This window comes from Laccaria bicolor, genomic scaffold, assembly GCF_000143565.1.
Source record: "Laccaria bicolor S238N-H82 LACBIscaffold_38 genomic scaffold, whole genome shotgun sequence".
Taxonomy (NCBI): Eukaryota; Fungi; Basidiomycota; class Agaricomycetes; order Agaricales; family Hydnangiaceae; genus Laccaria; species Laccaria bicolor.
The window spans coordinates 248,307-266,583 of NW_001889909.1; the positions used below are offsets into that span (position 1 = coordinate 248,307).

Below are 18,277 nucleotides of genomic sequence, written 5' to 3' on the forward strand. Positions count from 1 at the left end.
TGATCAACGAGTTCAGCTGTTGGAGGGATAAGGCTGATCTTCTCAGAATCACTGTCCGAGGAACAAGACGTACATAAATTTAAGTTGATTGTTTCTGCTTGTCATCACACTTCGCTACAATTATCGACAAATATATGTCTCCTCCGAATCAACTCTAGCCAAAGCCAAAGCACTTCTTCCTACGTTTGTTCATGTGCTTGAAACCCATCAGGAGTTTGAAACTGCAGACTATTTTGCCTTGCTTTGTGACCTTGAAAATTTCATTTGCATTTCATCCCTTTTCCCGTCCTCGCCCTCTCCTCGCTGGCAAGTCCCCGACTCGGCCTACAGCCTTCGCGTCTCCACCGTTTACGTCGATGAAGGTATCATCGTCAATGTGGATTCGGACTCAAGCTTGAGAGATATTGCGGACAAATCTTTGAATGGATTGAAATAATTGTGAAATACAGGATCCGTCATCGATAGCTGATAGACACGTAAACAACAAGCAAAAGTGATTTATTCGTCCTAGGACTTGTCCCGCGCTTCCCTGAGGTGCTCAATGCATTGAAATCTCCGTCAGATTCTACCCTTCATCTTTTCCAAAGTCTTGGCCAGATCCTCTTGCGCAGCTCTCCTCATTGGCCAATTATCATCAAGATTCAGAACCAGTCCTTCCCTTTCATTGGGTTTCGGAATGACATGAAAATGGACATGATCGATATGCTGATTGGGCGCTTTAATGGAGACACCTGGCAGGTACAACCATAAAATTCAGCTTACCTGGAATGCCAGTTTGCCGTTATTCTAACGCCAAAGTTCAGTCATCTCTCAGGGAAGAATTGATATATAAAAGTTGACAAACCTGCATAACATTGTACTGTTCCACACCAGTCGACAGTGCGACCTTCTTTATGAGAGGACCGATATCACGTAAATATTCATCTGGCAGTTCACCAAGAGTTCTTGCATGATCTGATTTATCTTTGGTCAGCGAGAGGAGAATTAACACAACCAAGGTGTGTCACATTTGGGAATGACTTGCGTGTGGCCTTCGGAGACAGGACTAATGTCGAGGAAGGCAAGGCTGATTCGGAGTTGATGCGGTCAGATTTCAGATAGATCAGGATCGTCTCCATTACCTATGGTCAGTTTCGATGACCTTGAAGCTCGGGATTGTTCCTGATAGAATTTTAACAAAGAATCTGTTGCAGAGGGTCGGCTTCACCTTTGACAATCGAGCAAAACAAGCATCTAGCGCAAGGCAGAAGTTTCAGAATTCAAGAGGTTGCACAGCGTGGAAGATGATGCATTGCGATTGAAAACCGGAACCACATACTTTTCATCCAAATCAGTAGCCATTCGCAGAAACTTGGTGGTGAATGTTAGAACGAAGGTGGGAGTTGAGAGAGGAGGGATTGAGCAAGCGCGCGCCGGGTGTCGGTTATCAACGTCGGGCCGGCGTTATTGTGATATGATTGATTCACCAAGTTGGTGGGCTTGATTGCATCTTGCTCCTTGACTCTCCGAAATTATAATTATTTGAACGACTTCCATTCCATGACTGCTTTACATCTAGTTTAAACGTGTATTGTCATGATCAAACCTGAGATTCCACATTTTGTGTATCCTGAGCGAATGGGTAATCAACGTATCCAACCTCAGCACCAGGCTGATCTCCAGGTATATAGAACGTCTTCCGGTTATAGTGGGTCAGAGGAATATCCTTGCGTAGGCGTGTTGGAAGGTCAGGCTAAAGAAAATAATCCATCGTTAACGTTGCGACTTTGAAAAGTACGAGAGAAGGCTTACATTCGAAATAAAATGCCTCCCAAACGCTACCAGCGCCTCACCGTCCTTGTCAGCGCGCGCAATTGCGCTCTCGCGCGTGTATCCACCGGCGCTGATGAAAGGCTTCCGTCCCCAAATATCACGGAGGAAGTCGATTGATTCCCCCGTGAGGTGCCAGCCGTCCGCAGCGCCCGTGCTCGCGAGTCCTTCTACGGCGTGCAGATACGCGAGGTCTAGGTGGGCGGATTTGATTGAGGAGACGAAGTGCGTGAATTGGGGTATTGGGTCCGTCATCCCCATATCTGAAAGACAAGGTTTGAGTAAACGATCATATATTAGCGTGAACATGAATATAGAGTACCTTGGAATTTGCTCCATGGGCTCACCCGAATACCCGTCCTCTCCGCACCAACGGCATCGACTACAGCCTTTACAACCTCTAAACCAAACCGACTCCGTCCTTCGACACTCCCGCCATATTCGTCCGTTCGGTGATTACTCACGTCTTGTAAGAACTGATCGATGAGGTACCCATTGGCACCGTGAATCTCGACACCGTCGAACCCTGCTTCGTGCACGGCGTTCTTAGCGGCGACAGCGTAGAGGTTAATAAATTCCTTTATTTCGGACGTGGTAAGTGCGCGGGGCGTGGGAGATTCGGCGGGACGGTCGGAGAGAGGGATAGGGGAGGGGGCGACGTAAGGGAGGGAGTCATCAGAGAGCACCGAAGGGTTGGCTGCGCGTCCAAGGGCCCAAAGTTGCAAAAAAATGGAGGATCCGTTGGCGTGAACTGCAGTTGTTATCTATGGAACATTTTAAATTTGAGAATTGAGATGGAAAAGAAAACAAAGTAACTGACCTCTTTCCACGCTGCAACCTGTTCTTGACTCCAGATTCCGGGCACATTATCGTACCCTCCTGCCTGAGGTGCGATGACGGTAGCCTCTGTGATGAGTAGCGTTCCGGGTGTGCTGGAACGTTGGGAGTAGTACGTTTTCACAAGCGGGTTAATTGGGACGTGCGTCTTCTTGGTCGCTCGGAAGCGGGTGAGTGGGGCAAGGACTACCCGATGTTGGAGAGCTCTAGACCCGACGGCGACTGGAAGAAACAACCTTGAGGGTTTGGAAGTGACAGTCATGGTAGATGCGCGACCTTGTGATTAGCTGCCAGTGAGGGTGATAATGTGCTAGCACACTTGGCGGAATTGTGTTTTAAATAAAAGACCTACGAAGTTGCTGAATCATGTTGCCGTCAAAATCTCTAAGCCGGAGTGCTGAATAATGTCGCCGTCGAGGTTTTTACGTAGGCCACCTTTATTTTTTCCGATGAGTAGTATGTCAAAAATTTGAGGTGATCGTGGCAAAGAGTAAAGCCGTATCCGTTCATGTGGTTGTGTTTGGCTGCGCCTCCCGATATTGAACTATTTTTGGTTACGTCAGGCTCTCCAACCAGCTCTTCACAAATTGTGATGATTCACACTTTGTCATGCCGACAAACGTTGGCGGACATTAATAACCGAATTACCGTTGGGTCGTTTTGTGGATCCTGTCATTCAGCACTCAATAGGGGGTGCAGAACCGAAAATCTTCTGTTCGCTTTGATCAGGAACCTCCCGTTCCCCCTCTTCTACATTTTCTACAAATATGTAAGATCACGGAGTGTATTTGCAGCTTTTTTGATATTAATTCCGAAGTATTATAGGAATGTGGTTTCCGATATGGATATGCTTTCCTTACTCTATTAACCCAGTTGTTGAGCTAGACAGTCTGAAAACGCTCTGTAATCTCCTTTTGGACACTAAAGGAAACCAGAGATAAACTAAAACAATTAGCTGTGATAACGGGTATAACAATTATAGATATGATATAAAAGCAGAGCAGATGATAACGCAAGTGGGGAAGTTTAAGGAGGCGGAATGAAAAGACGTCGATGCCGTGGCCAGAATAGTCATAAGCGCTATGGAAAAGCAAAAGCTTAAATTGCGGAACCCACTAGGCGGTTGATGTGCAACAGGTTTAAAAGCCTCTGGAATAGAAAAACCGAAGGCATGCCCTCAGAAAACTCCGCTTGGATCACAGTTTCTAACCACATCGGACCGCTCCATGCCATCCAACATATTACCCAAGCGTAGGACACAAAGAACGGGATGCGAGTGATCCCGAATTTTTTGGCAGCAGCAATCACCATGTCTTCGACAGTGATTATCATGGCTTGCATGATAAAAAATTGAATATTCAATCGTGCAGACGTAATGTTTCTCATCACCATCCAGTCCCCTGCGGCATGGATGATCCCTGATAATACGAAGGCGACGTAGAGCTGTGTGTAAGATGAGAGTGCGCTTCCAGCTCGAAATTTCAGGACGTTTCGTGCGAGGTATTTTCCTGCACCTGTAACAGGCTAAACAAAAATTCAACAGTGTGAGTACTTGGTGAACTGAAACTACGTGTGGGTGACTTACGCGTCGCATCATTTGATGCCATGTTTTCCTGTTCCAAATCTGTGAGTGTCACAAATCAATCTAGGAGATAGCAGTACACACCCCCAGAATTGGCGCATAGAAGTAGTTCTCAACCAGGGACCGAAAAAATCTGGCCAATCTCGTGGTTCCGAAAGACCCACCGCAACTGCAATTGCAGAAGCTACCGAATGGGCTATGTACAAACTTGCCCCCACGCAGAACCAGAATAACAAAACATTCCAAGTCTGCCAAAGGAATCCGTGCGCTCCAAAGCGCTCCCCGTCGATTCTATTGAATGCGGGATTACGGTGCAAGCAAAAGAATACGATGTCGCGGAGGAGGTAGACGGTGATAACCCTGTAGAGCTTGGATCGGACGAAAGCCCATCTGGGTAAGTGGGAGCGTTGAAGGTTTGAAATTTGGCAAGACCATTGAACACCCCGCCAATCAAAAGCGAGTGAAGCTGCCCAGTATAGACGCTCGAAAAGAGCCATTTCGCATACGGGCTTTCGTTGTCCCTCGCGCCTGAAGGAAATCTGAGGCTCGCTGAAGAGGATCAAGTCCGATGCATATCCGAGGAGAGCTGTTGTGCAGATAGCGATCTGGAATCCCTTTTCTTCTTTGGGAAAGACGAAAAGGTAGGCATATAAAGCGGCGAGCACAGGGAAGAAAAGCGTTCTTTGTGGTGAGGGTTTCGACGCTATTGCGATGATGAAGAGGAAAATAAATAGCACGAAAAGAATCCCCATAGATCCCATGCTGGTGGTTGAGAGAAGCGTTAACGGCCCGTAGAGAGTCAAATAAAATTAGACTCACCGAGGTCCGTCGAACCAAAGGGTGTCCGGAACAAAAATGTGCTGTGCAGTTATGTACTATCTGTGAAAATGCTCGGGCCCCGGCTTATCATTATTGGGTGACAAGAAGATGTTTGTCAAACATACACATGTTTGCCAACTTGAGCAAAAGCCTTGCCATAGCCGCTGATGATTCGGCAACACTGGGTGGGGAAATTCAAGCTGGCTCAACGAGTCAGCATGGAACTCGTTAAAAAATGCTATCGATTGTGTGGATATAATTGTGGACTGACGTTTGCACTTCCACGTTCCTGCGAGTCCTGAATACCCACAACTGTCACCTTTGCCTCCTGAGGATGATTGAAAGTGAGAACGGGTAGCCAAGTGGGCCGAGCCTGCGGATCTCATCAGAAATACTTATGAGAAAGGTTAGCAAGGGTGCGAGTCCAACCATTCCCAAAGGACCTACACGGAAAGTTCTTTGATCTGGCAATCTTTCATTAAAACTCATGTTGATATGATCGTCCAAGATAGGTCAAATTTGCCCATCTCCGCTACTTCCTACCGCTCACCAGCACGAGCGCCGGGCCGCCGTATCTAAACTCGCTTATGAGAAAAGAGCAACGCAGAGTCTTGAGGTGAAGAACGAGGTTCGAGCTAAGAATAATGAAATAATAATAATAATAATAATTTAACCTTTCTTCCTTCGCTATGTCGATATCTATCATATCTCTGCCTCTTCCTCTAATTCTCCTAGTTCACCTCCACATTCTTGAGTACCCTCACGCGAACAAGCCAGAGTACGACCACAATGTCTTCAACCCGCGTGTGCGGGGCTTGCGAGACCGGACGAAGCTCATGGAGGACGTCTGTTATTTTTTGGTCGGAAAGCTAGAGGGTGGACGAGATGGTGCCAAGACTGTGAGTTTAAACACTTTTTGGTAGTGTGTTTTAGTTCTTGACACGCGTAGGTCACTAGATTCTACCGATGTATCCGTGTTTGCAACCTTCGGAAACTGTGGCATTTCGGACGTCTTTGTCAAAGTATTTTGAGACCTTGAGGCATCACTCGCTGTATCCTTCGCTGAAAACCTCTCTGGGTGCTAGCGGGGGGAAAGTAAAAGCGAAGGAATGGATTACTGAGGCTGAAAGTTTGGCGACTGATTGGTGGTGGAGGGACGTTGTGGTGCGCAAGTCTCTGCTAGAAGAATGTTCCGGTGAAAAGTACGCGTCTTTTTCTGCCAACACCCTTTGTCTAATCTCTTCTGGATAGGTTTGAACGCCTTTTGCTATCTGTTTCCACGCATGTGCTGTTGAGAGGCTCCTCAACCATACCACCCGAAAGAATGAGCGTAGGTTCGCCTCGAACACCCTCCCTGTTTAAAGCCATCTGATGATCCCACCAAGGCTGTCTTTCGCAGCCAGCCGTCGATCTACACCGATATCTTGGCCAAGTGCCAGTCAAGTCGACATTTGTGGCTTCGAAACGCGTCACTTTTCATGCGACGACAGAGTGATCTAAAATCATTGCGCGTGAGTTATTGTCTTGCCGTTGCCTCATCCAATTGATGGTATCTTTTGACAGCACAATCTCAATTCGCATGCTGGCGAAGTCACGTCACGATACGACTCGCTTACCACGCAAAAGCTGGTCTCCTTATCCGAGTCGAAGTTCAACGATTTGGCGAATTCATCCTGGAGTGGCGAAGAAGGTCGCCAAGTTTTCCATGCCTTCATTGAAATGGCCGGCCTGAAATTGATGACGCCATGCACTCAGCTGTCATCAGATTCTATCCAGATGACGAGTTTAAGCAAAACCGACAGGGTCAGTTTTTTCAAGCCTAAACCTCTCTTCGACGCTTACAATTCAGCTTAGGTGACACCCCCACCTCCACTTCCCATTGCGGCCGCTCACCACCCGTCAAATCTACGAAAACTTCGGAAGCCGATCTTCAACAATGCTAAAACCAAGGATGCCGAGCGCACTACACAAGCCCAACTCATCCTCTCCGACTCTCTCAATGCAGAGAAGAACATGTACATTACACTGGCTGAGGCACTCATCACGGTGAAGAAGGTATCTAAAAGCCTGGCTCAACAGATGGCAGTCTTGCCATCGGTCGAGGATCTGCCGGGCCCCAAACTTGATCTCTGGACACCAACCATCGAGACTCGGGAGAGTTTTAACTTGAATGTATGTTTCATATGCTTCAACCCACGGACTATCCTGATCACTCTACAGACCGAGCCGACGGTTGGGCTTCTATCCTCTTTTGGGTTGGATATATCTGACCCTAAAGGAGGCATTGAGGACCGAATGGACGACCTGAGAGAAAGGGTGTTACCGCCTTATCCTCCCGTTCCAGATATGACAGCACCGAGGCTGCTTGCGGCGGACTCTCAACCGAACGTGCCGTCAACGTCAGTATCAGTCCAGAGCGTGGGCCTCTTCGGCTCGCCGCCTCGGGGAGGGCTTTTCACATCTACTCCACCAGGCAGCGTCAAGCCTCCATCAGCGTATCTCCAGAGTGGCAAAACATCGGTGCGATTCTCCCTGGCTAGGACAAGGCGGCCTACACTTTTCCAGAACGTGATGAACGATGAAGTCGATTGGGTTAGTCTCTTATCCTCTTTTGAGTTGCCCTGCATTCCCCTAATCCATGTGTCGCTAAACTAGATCGTACACGGGACGCAAGACGATTCGACAGAAGAACCAAGTAGTGAGATGCAGACGCCAAAGAGGAAGCAACCCGTCAACAGGATCTGGACGGTCGGCAGTGCCAAGCCCAAGTCGACAGCGAAGAAGGGTACTCCTAGGGACTCATTCCCGATGGCTGCTCTCCTCATCGAGCCCGCGATGTCGTTGCCCTCGCTCCTTACCTCGTCCCTTTTGCATGGGGACGAGGATGGGGATTTGAATGCCGTGACACCGACGTTCGCACGAAGGGACAGTGCGGCTTCCTGGCTTGGTGACGACGACGGCGTTGATGATGAGTGGGATGGAGATGACCCTCCGAGCGTGACCCTCCGCGATATCCTGCTGCATGCGGACACTAGTCAGTTCGATTTGTTAGGTGAGCGTGACCTCTTCTGAGTGTGATTGGTGTTCAATGAGCTCATGGTGGTTCTTTCAGATGCAGAAGGGGACGAAGACAGTATGTTGGGTGATGACGTGTCCTTCGAGTGGAATTAATTCGGACGAATGTAACGAATGTTCTTGTTTGCTCCATGGATAAGTCTTTTAGAATGTGCTCGGGAGGACAGGCGTTCCAATTCTAGCCTAAATCTTGGATGCCTCCAACCTCGAGCCGATTAAGTTGGCTTCTAACTTGCTCCACAGAATGATCTGCAAGACGATGTGTTCTTTTCTCGTTTGTTTAGTGTTGGGTTTTTCTTATCACCAGTTCGACAAACAGTGCTTGAAAAACTCCGCAATGCTTCACAAGTCTCGACAATTGTGGAGCACCGCGGGGATAATATTAATCTTTTCCCCGACTTGCTTTCGACAAGCATTCTTTATAATTCAATTGGATGGATGCATTCACGATGGTGCAATTCACCCACGTCGACTTTCGCGACAGGCAGTTGTTAGGGAGCACGGAACGGTGCGGGGCAGTCCCGTTTTGCGGAGGATTGAAGTTCGACTCTGGGATTCTTAGCATTCAGGAAATGAAAAGAAACTACAAAGGGGAGGAAAGCCGAGGCTGAGATGAAATATGCGGTCTATACAAATCACTCCCACGCAGTGAGGCACATACACAAATTTCATAGAAGTCCAAAGCTACACATATCAACCTATTTACCAACGACCAAAATTCTAAACTCCTCGTTGGTCCCGAACACACCCTGCACATTGACCTTATTCGCCGCACCATCCAATCTCAAATATCTCCAAACGTAGGAAAGGGACTCAATGCCAACAATGCCGTAGTGTTTTCCAGAACCATCGACCTTCTTCTGAATCCTGAATTTCTCCAAGGTGTTGGCCGTGTACTGGGCGTTGACAACGCCCCCTCCGTTGGCAAGGGTCTCGCCTTGGGCAACGCCAGCCCCGTCAAGGCGGAGGAAGACGTTGTCGAAGACTGTGGAGTTGAAGGACACAGTGTTGTCGTTATTCTCGACAAGGGTGAAAGTTTCCCAGGTGCCGATGTAGGTTTATGTAGCAACTTTGCCACCACCAGGGCCAGTAAAGCTAGTGACACCACGTCCGTCGAGGGAAACGTAGCGGTCGGGAAATTTAACGGATTGAATAGCGACTAAAACCATGATCTAGGATGGCGGTCAATTCACATGTGGTGCAGAGAGAGATACGATGGACTCATGATAGTAGAATGGTTTTATGAGTTAAAGTGTTATTGAGTTCGGTTGCTAGATGCTTCACTGATGAAAAACTTCGGGGTTCAAGTAAGTTTCCAGCCGTATTTATAAGGGAAATCGGGGTTGTTTTCTCCTGCTTCGGTTCTGAGAACGTTACACCTTTTTGAGCCAACACGCCAACTAGTGAAATAAACATGCTTACATCTAGACTGTGTCGCGGGTCTATGACAGACAGCTTGGAAAATCAAAGCAGCTTCTGACGCGATGTTGAGCGCTGTGAGCAAGGCAAAACATATGGATCCCGTTCCGGTGCTACGATAATTCCGATACCTCTTAAAGTTTATCTGAGGTCAGGAACGCATTGCCAAGAATGGCGTGAGCAAGGCCAAATGGCAAACATATGGATGCCCGTTTCGGTGCTACAGTAGTTCCAATACTCCTTTATAGTTCATCTGAGGCCAGGAACGACTCATGAGCCAGGGAGAAGACGTACTTGCTTGCATTACAACTCTCCAAAGTGCTTTACTCCCTACTTGAGTTCATTCATGTTGTGGTTGTTGACGGTCAATTGACGGTGACAGCCGAAACGCCACGATGATGTTGACGATTGTTGATTCTACAGAACTTTATCGACTCACCGTCATGCATTCATCCTCATTCATCTTGGGCTAAGAAAGCATCTTCCTTACCTTCCGATCGTATCAAACCTTCAAATTCCAGGTCGCAGCAAGTATCTGTTAAGGTCAAAGGGCAACCCGCCCGTGAACCCTCCAAAAGCAAAAAAAATCCAGAGGTTAGAATCGCTGCTCGATAGCGTGCAGAACTCAATGAGCGGCGAGAAGGATCCGAAAGGAGGGTGTTTTTGCTTAGGTGTGTCACCTTTTCCCCCCAAAAAAAAACGTTTTGATTACTGTTAAATAGCCAGAGAGCACCCATTGTCTACGTACACACCCATATGTTTTTCCTGCGGCTTTATACTGTGCTCCATGAATCTTCCACAATATTCCTGTCCATCCTGTTTCAAACCGCTATGGACAGATGCCCAGAGGTCTGGAATTATCTCCCAGATCGACGGGGAATTGGCTGCAAGCCTCGCGAAGGAAATCGCAGATGCAGAACGTGCAGCTGAAGAAGCCAGGAAGGCTGCTGGGGCTTTCCCTGTACTCTCCGGGACAATAGTCTGATTACCCTCGCCCTCACCCACCCCACCCAACAACACGCCGTCCAGTTACAAGGTCATCTCCTTGACTCAGAAGAAGAACAACAAAGTTGTCGTTTCCTCATACACCAGTGCGCCACCATCGAGGACTGAATCGCCTGCGGAGGCCGAGCCCGTGAGAGTGCCACCACCACCAAACGAGGAGTCTGGATGTTCAAGAGATGTAAGCATGTTTATTGTGACACTAAGATCAAATCGTCGCCTGCCTCTCTCCAATTGAATTATAAAGGAGGGCTAGTCGTTAGTTGCAGAAAAAGCTAGAAGTTGGCGTCATTTTATTAATATATACACTGCAAGTCGCAATGGCGGTATGAAGGGACGGGGGGTAGAGCACGTTGGAGTATAAATGGTGGTCCAGCCACTGTCCTTTTTCTCGCGACTCGTCGGATTGTTTTTATCAGCGGTCTAGCACATGCCCTCTGATTTCAAGTCCGGATCCAAAGAAAAGTTAGTCGGGGAAAAGGATAGAAGTCGGTGTTATCTACAATACAAATTGCAATGACGAGTAGGAAACTTGGAGGGGGGTAAGTAAAGGACGAAGTTGGAGTCTGGATCCTTCTTCGGATGTTTTTTTATCAACGGAGCATATAACTGCCCAAAAGGGCACCTTCACGGCCACAATAACCGTAATAGACCTTGACAAAGGATGTTTCATGAGGTCAGAATTTTATCTTCATCTATACGACTTGTTTCCATTGCAACTAGTATGCTTCGAGAAAGCGTCTGACCGGGAAAATCAGGACAAATAAACGGGGATTTTTAGGTTCATGTAATTCACCGTGTACATTGACTCCGTGGAAGGAGGCTTTGGCGATCCGTATAAAACCTCATCAAGTAGCCCCAGTATTTCTCAAGTTCCCGCAACGTCGTCACCAGCGCATACCGCAAGCAGAAACAGCCTCAGATCATCAATTCAAGATGCACCTTCCAACTTCGCAATTCCGACTCTGGATCATGGTTGTCATCCTCCTTTGCATCATGCCACAACTTGCCAAGGCCTGCAACTTCTGGACGTGTGGCGTCGTTCATTGCAAATTTATACATACATGGCGTTGTGCAGGGGGTGAGTCCTCCTACTCATCGCGATTGGGAAGTAAACATCACCTTTTCTGACGTCGACGCTGTGACTTGGGTTTTCAGATGGGACATGCTATTGTGGGGGTCATGTCGGGTAGATGTCGGGTGTGGTGTTGGGCTCAAGGCAACCCTCAGGTCGTCCGTGAAATTACTTATTATTACGGAGACGAGAGGTGGTCGAGGACGAGTTTGTCAAGGTTGAACCTAGGCCTGCGATACGCGATGTGGAATTAAATCACTGTAGAGAATGGAAAAACGAACCGAATTTTGTCCTTAAGTAATATGTGATGGTGAGCCCTTAAGGTCAGCAGCGTTAGGGGACGTTTTTTTATCTCCTGGCTGCGTCAACATTCAATTTATCGGCGTCATTTGACTAAACGAGACTCACAAATCAACGCGAAGCAGAAACAGTTATTCATAAACTTTCTACGACACCCGAAACAGATCGACAGGAAATGCTCCGGAAAATGAAATAACTTGAACCTTGAAGGGCTTGCTAGGCCCAGGTGTGTTTGCAAGGAGCGGAACTTGTTCATCATTTAGGACTGTTGTCTGCGACAAATGGTATTTCTTATTCGAATTCATTCAGGGCCTCTAGCCCGAGAATATATCAGCTTCAGGATGGGTAGTAATGACATTTTCCAAGTAATATGCTGTTAATACACAAAAGTATATCGGGGGACATGACAGTCGAAAAAGATCGTTGACTTTAAGATTGACCTTAAAGTCAACAATGGGAAGGAAATAGTAGAGATGGAGGAGCACTAGAATATACACTGAGAATTGTGAAAAAAAGAGGGTAATAAAACGACAACGGATGATGGAATTCGCCAGCTCACGAATTGCGCCTAAGAATGTGGGTTCTGCACCAGGAAACGCACTTCTTGTAATCTTGGATCGCGTCCTGGCCAAGGGACAAGAACACAACACAGATGAACGTGCAGGCAGGGTACACCCACCAGGTGATGTGGCATTCTCTCAGGGGACCAGTCTCGAAGGGGTAGAGGCCAATATAGGAAAAGTTGTGATGGACATCAACATAGGTGGTCCACGGCTGAAGGGGGTACCTCATGAGGTTAAAGCCGAGCTCGATGGCGGTGAGGGTCATCATAAGAAGCATTTGGAAGATAGACATGCTGATCAAACGTAGATAGTGGATTGGTGTGAGACCGGATCCTTTGAGAGTATCAGCAAACGACTTGCGGCCGCGCATGAAATTCTTGACAGCAATAACTTCGGGAAGCCGTTGAGCGATAGTTTGAACTTAGAGGGAAAGGGGGACTGGCTCACCTGCATAGCCTAAGGACATAATTTCCACAACCATAGGAGGAATAGAGACTAGGAACAGCGAGGGAATAGAGTAGTAAACGGTTGGTCTACAGCCATAGTTTTCGACTATGTCGAAGCGGTGGCCTTGAACAATGAAATCTAATTCCTCATTGGTATCTCAGCATGATAGAGGTGAGTTAGGACATACGAAGAATCATGTAGATTATTGGAAGGCCGAAACAGAAGAAGGCGTCGAAATATTGCCGACGGCGTTTGTCCGATGCACTCGGGTGAACTTGGCTCATGGAGGACGCCTGCACGAGATTGGCGCAAAGGCGAAGACAGCCTGCAGGAACCGCAATACTGGCGCCGACAATAAGTTTGGTCGCTGAAGACGCAGGTTAAAAACGTTCAGGAGAGTAGACAACCGAGGATCGGAGCTCACAAATATCGCACCAGACGGGCGCTCGGATGTCAACGTTGCCTGCCCATACAATAGCATCTACGGCGTAGATCATGTCCGTAACGAAGAGCCATCCGATAATGGAAAGGATACCAATATTTCCGGATTTCCAATGCCATATCAAAGGTATGGCAAGCAGGAAGGCAGCGATGAAAGCGACGGGGGCAAACTCGGGATGCATTACAATAGCGACGGCGCCTTCGAACCTTGAGAGAGCTCATATTTATGAACCTGAGGAAAGTGAGATAAGGGTCTAATACTTAGCTTGGTTCCGTAGTTGTTACCACTGATTTCGCAGCTTCACAACTCCTGTTGTACCAGTTATTCCGCGACCTCCGCATCATCATGAAAAAAAAAACGATCTAGCATTCCAGGTTGTGAAGGTTTAGATATGATGAGTTGTTTGCGCTCACACCTCGCAAACGATATGCTCGTCTGACCCCGTAGAGATGTAAATGTGGGGATCATCACCGCAGCCTGACGTTATCAATTGGGTTGTTGAAAAAAGACGAAAACAGTTCGGTATACTCGCAGGAAAAAAATCTGAACTTCGCTTCATACACGATGAAGAGTACTGTTAGTAGAACAGCCCACCTCACGCCATGATCCCCGAATGCCCAAATCCACGGTGGCAAACCACCTGGAGTTTGCAATCTCCAATAGAACTTGAAGACACCATCTGAACGTTGAACAAGTCCGACACGGACATATGATTCCTTGTAGCTGAGCTTAAATTTCAATAAGAGGGTCATGAGTAAAACCTTGAACATCAGCTGGCAATGGACCTACTCGAAACTCGAGTTCATAAAATTTCAAGTTGTTGACGGTGATGGCAGTTACAACGATGATGTTGACGATTGTTGATTCTACACAACTTTATCGCAGTCACCACCCATCATGCATTCATCTTGGGCCAAGAAAGCATCTTCCCTACCTTCCGACCGTATCAAACCTTCAAATGCCAAGTCACAGCAAGTATCTTCAAAGGTCAAAGGAAAACAACCCGTCCGCGAACCCCCCAAAAGCAAAGAAATCTGGAGATTAGAATTGCTGCTCGATAGCGTGCAGAACTTGGTTGGCAAGAAGGATCCGAAGGCAGGGTGTTTTTGTTTAGGTGTGTCACCTTCTTTTCCCCCAAAAAAACACGTTTTGATTGGCGTAAAATAGCCAGAGAGCACCCATATGTTTTTCCTGCGGCTTTATACTCTGCTCCATCAATCTTCCACAATACTCCTGTCCTTCCTGTCTCAAACCCCTATGGCCACACGCCCAGCGGTAATCGATTATATCCCAGATTGACGGGGAATTAGCTGCGAGGATCACCAAAGAAATCGAAGACGCAGAACGCGCAGCTGAAGAAGCTAAGAAAGCCGCTGGGGCTTTCCCCGTTCTCTCCCTCTCCGGTCCAATACCCTCCTTCCCCTCGCCCTCGCCCTCGCCAGTTCCAACCCCACCCAACAACAAGCCGTCCAGTTACAAAGTCATGTCTTTGACTCAGAAGAAGAAGAACAACAAAGTCGTGGTTTCCTCATACACTAGTACCCCTCAGCCACCACCATCGAGCGCTGAGCGCTGAGCACTGAGCACTGATTACTGGGGCCTTGAGGTCTGTAAGTATGGTCGTACCAAAGTACTATGTTTGTTCAGGTGTTTGAAACCCATCAGGTGTTTGAAACTGTGGATTATTTCACCTTCCACATGCCTTGGGGCCTTAGAATTTTCACAGGAGGTGTATTTATGTATTACATTTATTGTCTCAAAATTTTAGAACGAGAGTCAAAGATTTGTGGTTTGGGGACATGGATTTGTGGTTTTCATTACACCAGACAAACAAAAGTAATGGAATGTTCTCTCAGATCCCTCCAGATCGGCTTGACTGTTTATTCTAAAACTTTCCAATTGCATTTAAATGGCATACTTAAGTTCAAATTTAAAAAAGTAGATAGCGAGGTGAAGTTGTCGTTTTAGGAAGGGCAAAAGACCAAATTCCGCTGTGAAACAGCTCGAAAAACGTGACATTTGCGTGACATTCGCACATCATCCATCAGTCACCTAGTGTGACACGAGTTTCAATCTCCTGATATATCTGAACCCTGAACACCGGAACGCCTCCGACAGCGAACACAACACATTTATACCAAAAAAAAGTAAATAATCATATAGAAGAGAAAAAAGATTATTGGCTTGTCAAAAATTTAAAGAATTCGATGAAGTGGTGAGGCAAAAATCGCGTAGCGGTGAAAAAGTTTCAAACACCTGAACAAACATAGATGATAGTACTTAACAGTTGTCACTTTGTTGTCACTCTGTTACGCTCGTTGTGACACTAAGATCAAAGCCTATTAATATATACACTGCTTTGACGGCCGTCTGTGGACAAAACTCACTTTTTTTTTCTACCTACATACTTTTCATGAAATAAAGCTGGCAATTGTCAAAGATTGTCAAAGATAGCCAAAGATTGTTGAAGATTGTCAAAGATTGTTCCATTACAGAAACATGTGAAGGAAGAAAGCCAAATTTTGCGAACAATCTTCAACAATCTTGCGGAATCTTCAACAATCTTTCAATTACAGTTAGGCTTTGGTTCTATTTACAACCTGAGATCTTTGGCAATCTTGCATTTTGTAGGTCTGTACGTTTGGTACACGAGCAAAATTGAGACTGAATAATCTTGGAAAATCCCCCATAATCTTCCAGATTCTCAGCTTTCCCTCAATCCCACAATTGAGGGATCTTCAACAATCTTCAACAATTGTTAGGAACCAAGGAATTGACCCTATCTACAAACTTCAACAATTGTTGTGACCGCTGCCGCTGATAAGCATCACAAGAGAGATGATGTCATGTTTCCCACCTTTGAGGACCAAAATCCGGTCCATTCGGTGTCCGAATGGACCGGATTTTGGTCCTCGAAGGTGGGAAAATACTATATCACCATTGTTTCGAAGTGAGTTTTCATCCGTTTCGCCTGTTGTTGGGCTTAAAAAAATCATCCAGTATGAGGGAATCGCCACCTTTATTTGCGAAAGACCGTGTTTTGTTGTTTTGGCTGTATGTTAAAGTTTTATGCCCAAGGAAGCATTTCATTTAGCGGTGAGTTTTCATCCCTTTCACCTGTTCTTGGGCTTAAAAGAAACACTCAGTACGAAAGAATCTCCATCTCCATTTGCAAAAGACCATGTTTTGTCCTTCTGGCTGTATGTCAGACTTTTATGCCCAGGGGGAGAATTTCACTTAGCAGTGAGTTTTCATCCGTTTCGGCTTAAAAAAAATGCACAGTACGAACAGATCTCCATCTCCATTTGCAAAAGACCGCGTTTTGTCGTTCTGGCTGTATGTTAATTTTCTATGCCCAGGGGGAGAATTTCACTTAGCAGTGAGTTTTCATCCCTTTCACCTGTTCTTGGGCTTAAAAAAAACGCGCAGTACGAGGAAATCTCCATCTCCATTTGCGAAAGACTGTGTTTTGTTGTTCTGGCTGTATGCTGATTTTCTATGCCCAAGGGGAGAATTTCACTTAGCATTGAGTTTTCATTTGTTTCACCTGTTCTTGGGCTTAAAAGAAACGCTCAGTACGAACGAATCACCATCTCTATTTTCGAAAGACCGCGTTTTGTTGTTCTGGCTGTATGTCAAATTTTTATGCCCAGGGGGAGCATTTCACTTAGCAGTGAGTTTTTATCCATTTCATCTGTTCTTGGACTTAAAAGAAATGCCCAGTATGCACCATCTCCATTTGCGAAAGACTGTGTCTTGTCATTCTGGCTGTATGCTCTATTATCAGCATTTCATGATTGTCTCAGTGTTTTTTCCCCCCTAATGCCAAAAGCAGTTGTGAATGTTGATGCTGGCCTGTGGCCATTCATGATCAATACTTGGAACAGACATTTTATGAGACCATTCCCCTTTCTCTCTACAACATGTATCAGCTGTTCATCTCCTGCTTTTTTGACAAGTCACCTTGCCCTTCCTCCACCATTCGTGGTTTGCTCTCCCTGATTTCCCCAATTTCATTGCTCAAACATCTGGGACATTGGGGTTGACCTTCAAATCATTCCCAAGATATCCTGTAATGGAGAATATTGACTGCACTTTTGAAGGCAGGTTCTGCATATCTAGTGTTTAAAAGTCCGGTCTGGTCCGGTTTTTTGATGCCTCTGGGCCTTAACCGTAACCGTAACCAGTCCGCATTTTTCCCAAAAGTCAAAAGACCGAACCGGACCGCAAAAAACCACGGTCTGCATCTTTTTGCGGTCTATAGACCGGTCTTGGTCTTCTTCGGTTTTAACCGGTTTAAGACCGGTTTTCTGGCCAATATTTTAAAATTATGAATCGGTAAATTTGTTAACGTGTTTCGTAGCTTTAAAAAGAGCCCAAGAACGTTAAATTCCGTTGAGAATTGGTGTTTCTATAAAAAAGGTCGTGTACATCTACTATTTTTAACGAAATTTTACATTTTTATTTATATCTTTGTCAATTCTGAACCAATTAATACGTGCTTGGGTGCGTTTTGAAGGGTATTTAAGAGGCTACAAAAGACCGGTCCATTTAGACCGGTTTTTTTTGCGGTCTTTAGTTCTCAAAAATAAAAAACCGTAACCGCAGGTCCGGTTTTTTGCGGTCTTGGTCCGGTCTGGTTACGGTCTTTTTCCAGTCATGAGACCGGACTTCCAAACACTATGCATATCCAGCACTTTCTGCTTCTGTGGCCTGACCATGAAAATCGTTAACAAGCTGAAGTGTTTGAAGGTTAGGTCAGCTAACTGGAAAATAACCGAGACCAGACCAGACCTAACTGCAAAAAGACTGGACCGCAGTTAGTGGTTAGTCAATTCTGAAAATGAAATAACCAGTTATTTTGCAGTTAACTAACTGTTAAAAAACCGATTATAACCAGTTACAAC

The 18,277-nt window shown here is 46.3% G+C and overlaps 9 protein-coding genes across 9 annotated transcripts; 4 read left to right on the plus strand and 5 right to left on the minus strand.

Annotated features, from left to right (window-relative positions):
- Nucleotides 1-406: 406 nt before the first annotated feature.
- LACBIDRAFT_191650 (uncharacterized protein) lies at nucleotides 407-1,354 on the minus strand. The gene is made up of 7 exons (XM_001886539.1): nucleotides 1,319-1,354; nucleotides 1,208-1,233; nucleotides 1,122-1,161; nucleotides 1,008-1,066; nucleotides 845-954; nucleotides 763-786; nucleotides 407-705 (listed from the first exon to the last, which is right to left on the minus strand). Exons 1-7 carry the CDS (start codon nucleotides 1,339-1,341, stop codon nucleotides 559-561), a joined length of 429 nt encoding a protein of 142 aa, XP_001886574.1. The 5' UTR covers nucleotides 1,342-1,354; the 3' UTR covers nucleotides 407-558.
- A 225-nt stretch (nucleotides 1,355-1,579) lies between these two features.
- Nucleotides 1,580-2,908, minus strand: LACBIDRAFT_239038 (uncharacterized protein; the record flags this gene model as incomplete). The annotated part of the gene is made up of 4 exons (XM_001886540.1): nucleotides 1,580-1,732; nucleotides 1,792-2,072; nucleotides 2,132-2,573; nucleotides 2,630-2,908. The coding sequence occupies 4 exons, from the start codon at nucleotides 2,906-2,908 to the stop codon at nucleotides 1,580-1,582; spliced, it is 1,155 nt and encodes a 384-aa protein (XP_001886575.1).
- Nucleotides 2,909-3,744: 836 nt separating this feature from the next.
- LACBIDRAFT_308023 (uncharacterized protein) lies at nucleotides 3,745-4,989 on the minus strand (the record flags this gene model as incomplete). Its single annotated transcript, XM_001886541.1, has 3 exons — nucleotides 3,745-4,170; nucleotides 4,232-4,259; nucleotides 4,313-4,989. The coding sequence occupies 3 exons, from the start codon at nucleotides 4,987-4,989 to the stop codon at nucleotides 3,745-3,747; spliced, it is 1,131 nt and encodes a 376-aa protein (XP_001886576.1).
- A 747-nt stretch (nucleotides 4,990-5,736) lies between these two features.
- LACBIDRAFT_308024 (uncharacterized protein) lies at nucleotides 5,737-8,218 on the plus strand (the record flags this gene model as incomplete). The annotated part of the gene is made up of 9 exons (XM_001886451.1): nucleotides 5,737-5,946; nucleotides 6,005-6,249; nucleotides 6,299-6,377; nucleotides 6,433-6,558; nucleotides 6,611-6,850; nucleotides 6,902-7,219; nucleotides 7,268-7,639; nucleotides 7,703-8,099; nucleotides 8,160-8,218. 9 exons carry the CDS (start codon nucleotides 5,737-5,739, stop codon nucleotides 8,216-8,218), a joined length of 2,046 nt encoding a protein of 681 aa, XP_001886486.1.
- Nucleotides 8,219-8,774: 556 nt separating this feature from the next.
- LACBIDRAFT_295371 (uncharacterized protein) lies at nucleotides 8,775-9,420 on the minus strand. The gene is made up of 3 exons (XM_001886542.1): nucleotides 9,348-9,420; nucleotides 9,193-9,294; nucleotides 8,775-9,141 (listed from the first exon to the last, which is right to left on the minus strand). Exons 2-3 carry the CDS (start codon nucleotides 9,289-9,291, stop codon nucleotides 8,821-8,823), a joined length of 420 nt encoding a protein of 139 aa, XP_001886577.1. The 5' UTR covers nucleotides 9,292-9,294; nucleotides 9,348-9,420; the 3' UTR covers nucleotides 8,775-8,820.
- Nucleotides 9,421-10,169: 749 nt separating this feature from the next.
- Nucleotides 10,170-10,526, plus strand: LACBIDRAFT_308026 (uncharacterized protein; the record flags this gene model as incomplete). The annotated part of the gene is made up of 2 exons (XM_001886452.1): nucleotides 10,170-10,212; nucleotides 10,264-10,526. The coding sequence occupies 2 exons, from the start codon at nucleotides 10,170-10,172 to the stop codon at nucleotides 10,524-10,526; spliced, it is 306 nt and encodes a 101-aa protein (XP_001886487.1).
- A 1,947-nt stretch (nucleotides 10,527-12,473) lies between these two features.
- Nucleotides 12,474-13,551, minus strand: Lbrcb5 (STE3-like pheromone receptor; the record flags this gene model as incomplete). Its single annotated transcript, XM_001886543.1, has 4 exons — nucleotides 12,474-12,871; nucleotides 12,929-13,066; nucleotides 13,116-13,295; nucleotides 13,353-13,551. 4 exons carry the CDS (start codon nucleotides 13,549-13,551, stop codon nucleotides 12,474-12,476), a joined length of 915 nt encoding a protein of 304 aa, XP_001886578.1.
- A 716-nt stretch (nucleotides 13,552-14,267) lies between these two features.
- On the plus strand, nucleotides 14,268-14,946 carry LACBIDRAFT_332064 (uncharacterized protein; the record flags this gene model as incomplete). The annotated part of the gene is made up of 3 exons (XM_001886453.1): nucleotides 14,268-14,484; nucleotides 14,538-14,645; nucleotides 14,681-14,946. 3 exons carry the CDS (start codon nucleotides 14,268-14,270, stop codon nucleotides 14,944-14,946), a joined length of 591 nt encoding a protein of 196 aa, XP_001886488.1.
- Nucleotides 14,947-16,216: 1,270 nt separating this feature from the next.
- Nucleotides 16,217-17,704, plus strand: LACBIDRAFT_332065 (uncharacterized protein; the record flags this gene model as incomplete). The annotated part of the gene is made up of 6 exons (XM_001886454.1): nucleotides 16,217-16,320; nucleotides 16,594-16,613; nucleotides 16,653-16,706; nucleotides 16,730-16,749; nucleotides 16,878-17,043; nucleotides 17,478-17,704. 6 exons carry the CDS (start codon nucleotides 16,217-16,219, stop codon nucleotides 17,702-17,704), a joined length of 591 nt encoding a protein of 196 aa, XP_001886489.1.
- Between the last annotated feature and the right edge of the window lie 573 nt (nucleotides 17,705-18,277).

What these genes read in the sequence shown, in the direction of transcription:
- LACBIDRAFT_191650 (XM_001886539.1), bottom strand. Translation starts at nt 1,341, where the DNA reads ATGGCTACTGATTTGGATGAAAA. An exon ending in GCTACTGATTTGGATGAAAA is followed by an intron (nt 1,234 to 1,318) that starts GTATGTGGTTCC and finishes GCCTTGCGCTAG; the next exon opens with ATGCTTGTTTTGCTCGATTG. An exon ending in ACGGCAAACTGGCATTCCAG is followed by an intron (nt 706 to 762) that starts GTAAGCTGAATT and finishes GCGCCCAATCAG; the next exon opens with CATATCGATCATGTCCATTT.
- LACBIDRAFT_295371 (XM_001886542.1), bottom strand. Translation starts at nt 9,291, where the DNA reads ATGGTTTTAGTCGCTATTCAATCCGTTAAATTTCCCGACCGCTACGTT. An exon ending in CTGGCCCTGGTGGTGGCAAA is followed by an intron (nt 9,142 to 9,192) that starts GTTGCTACATAA and finishes ACCCTTGTCGAG; the next exon opens with AATAACGACAACACTGTGTC.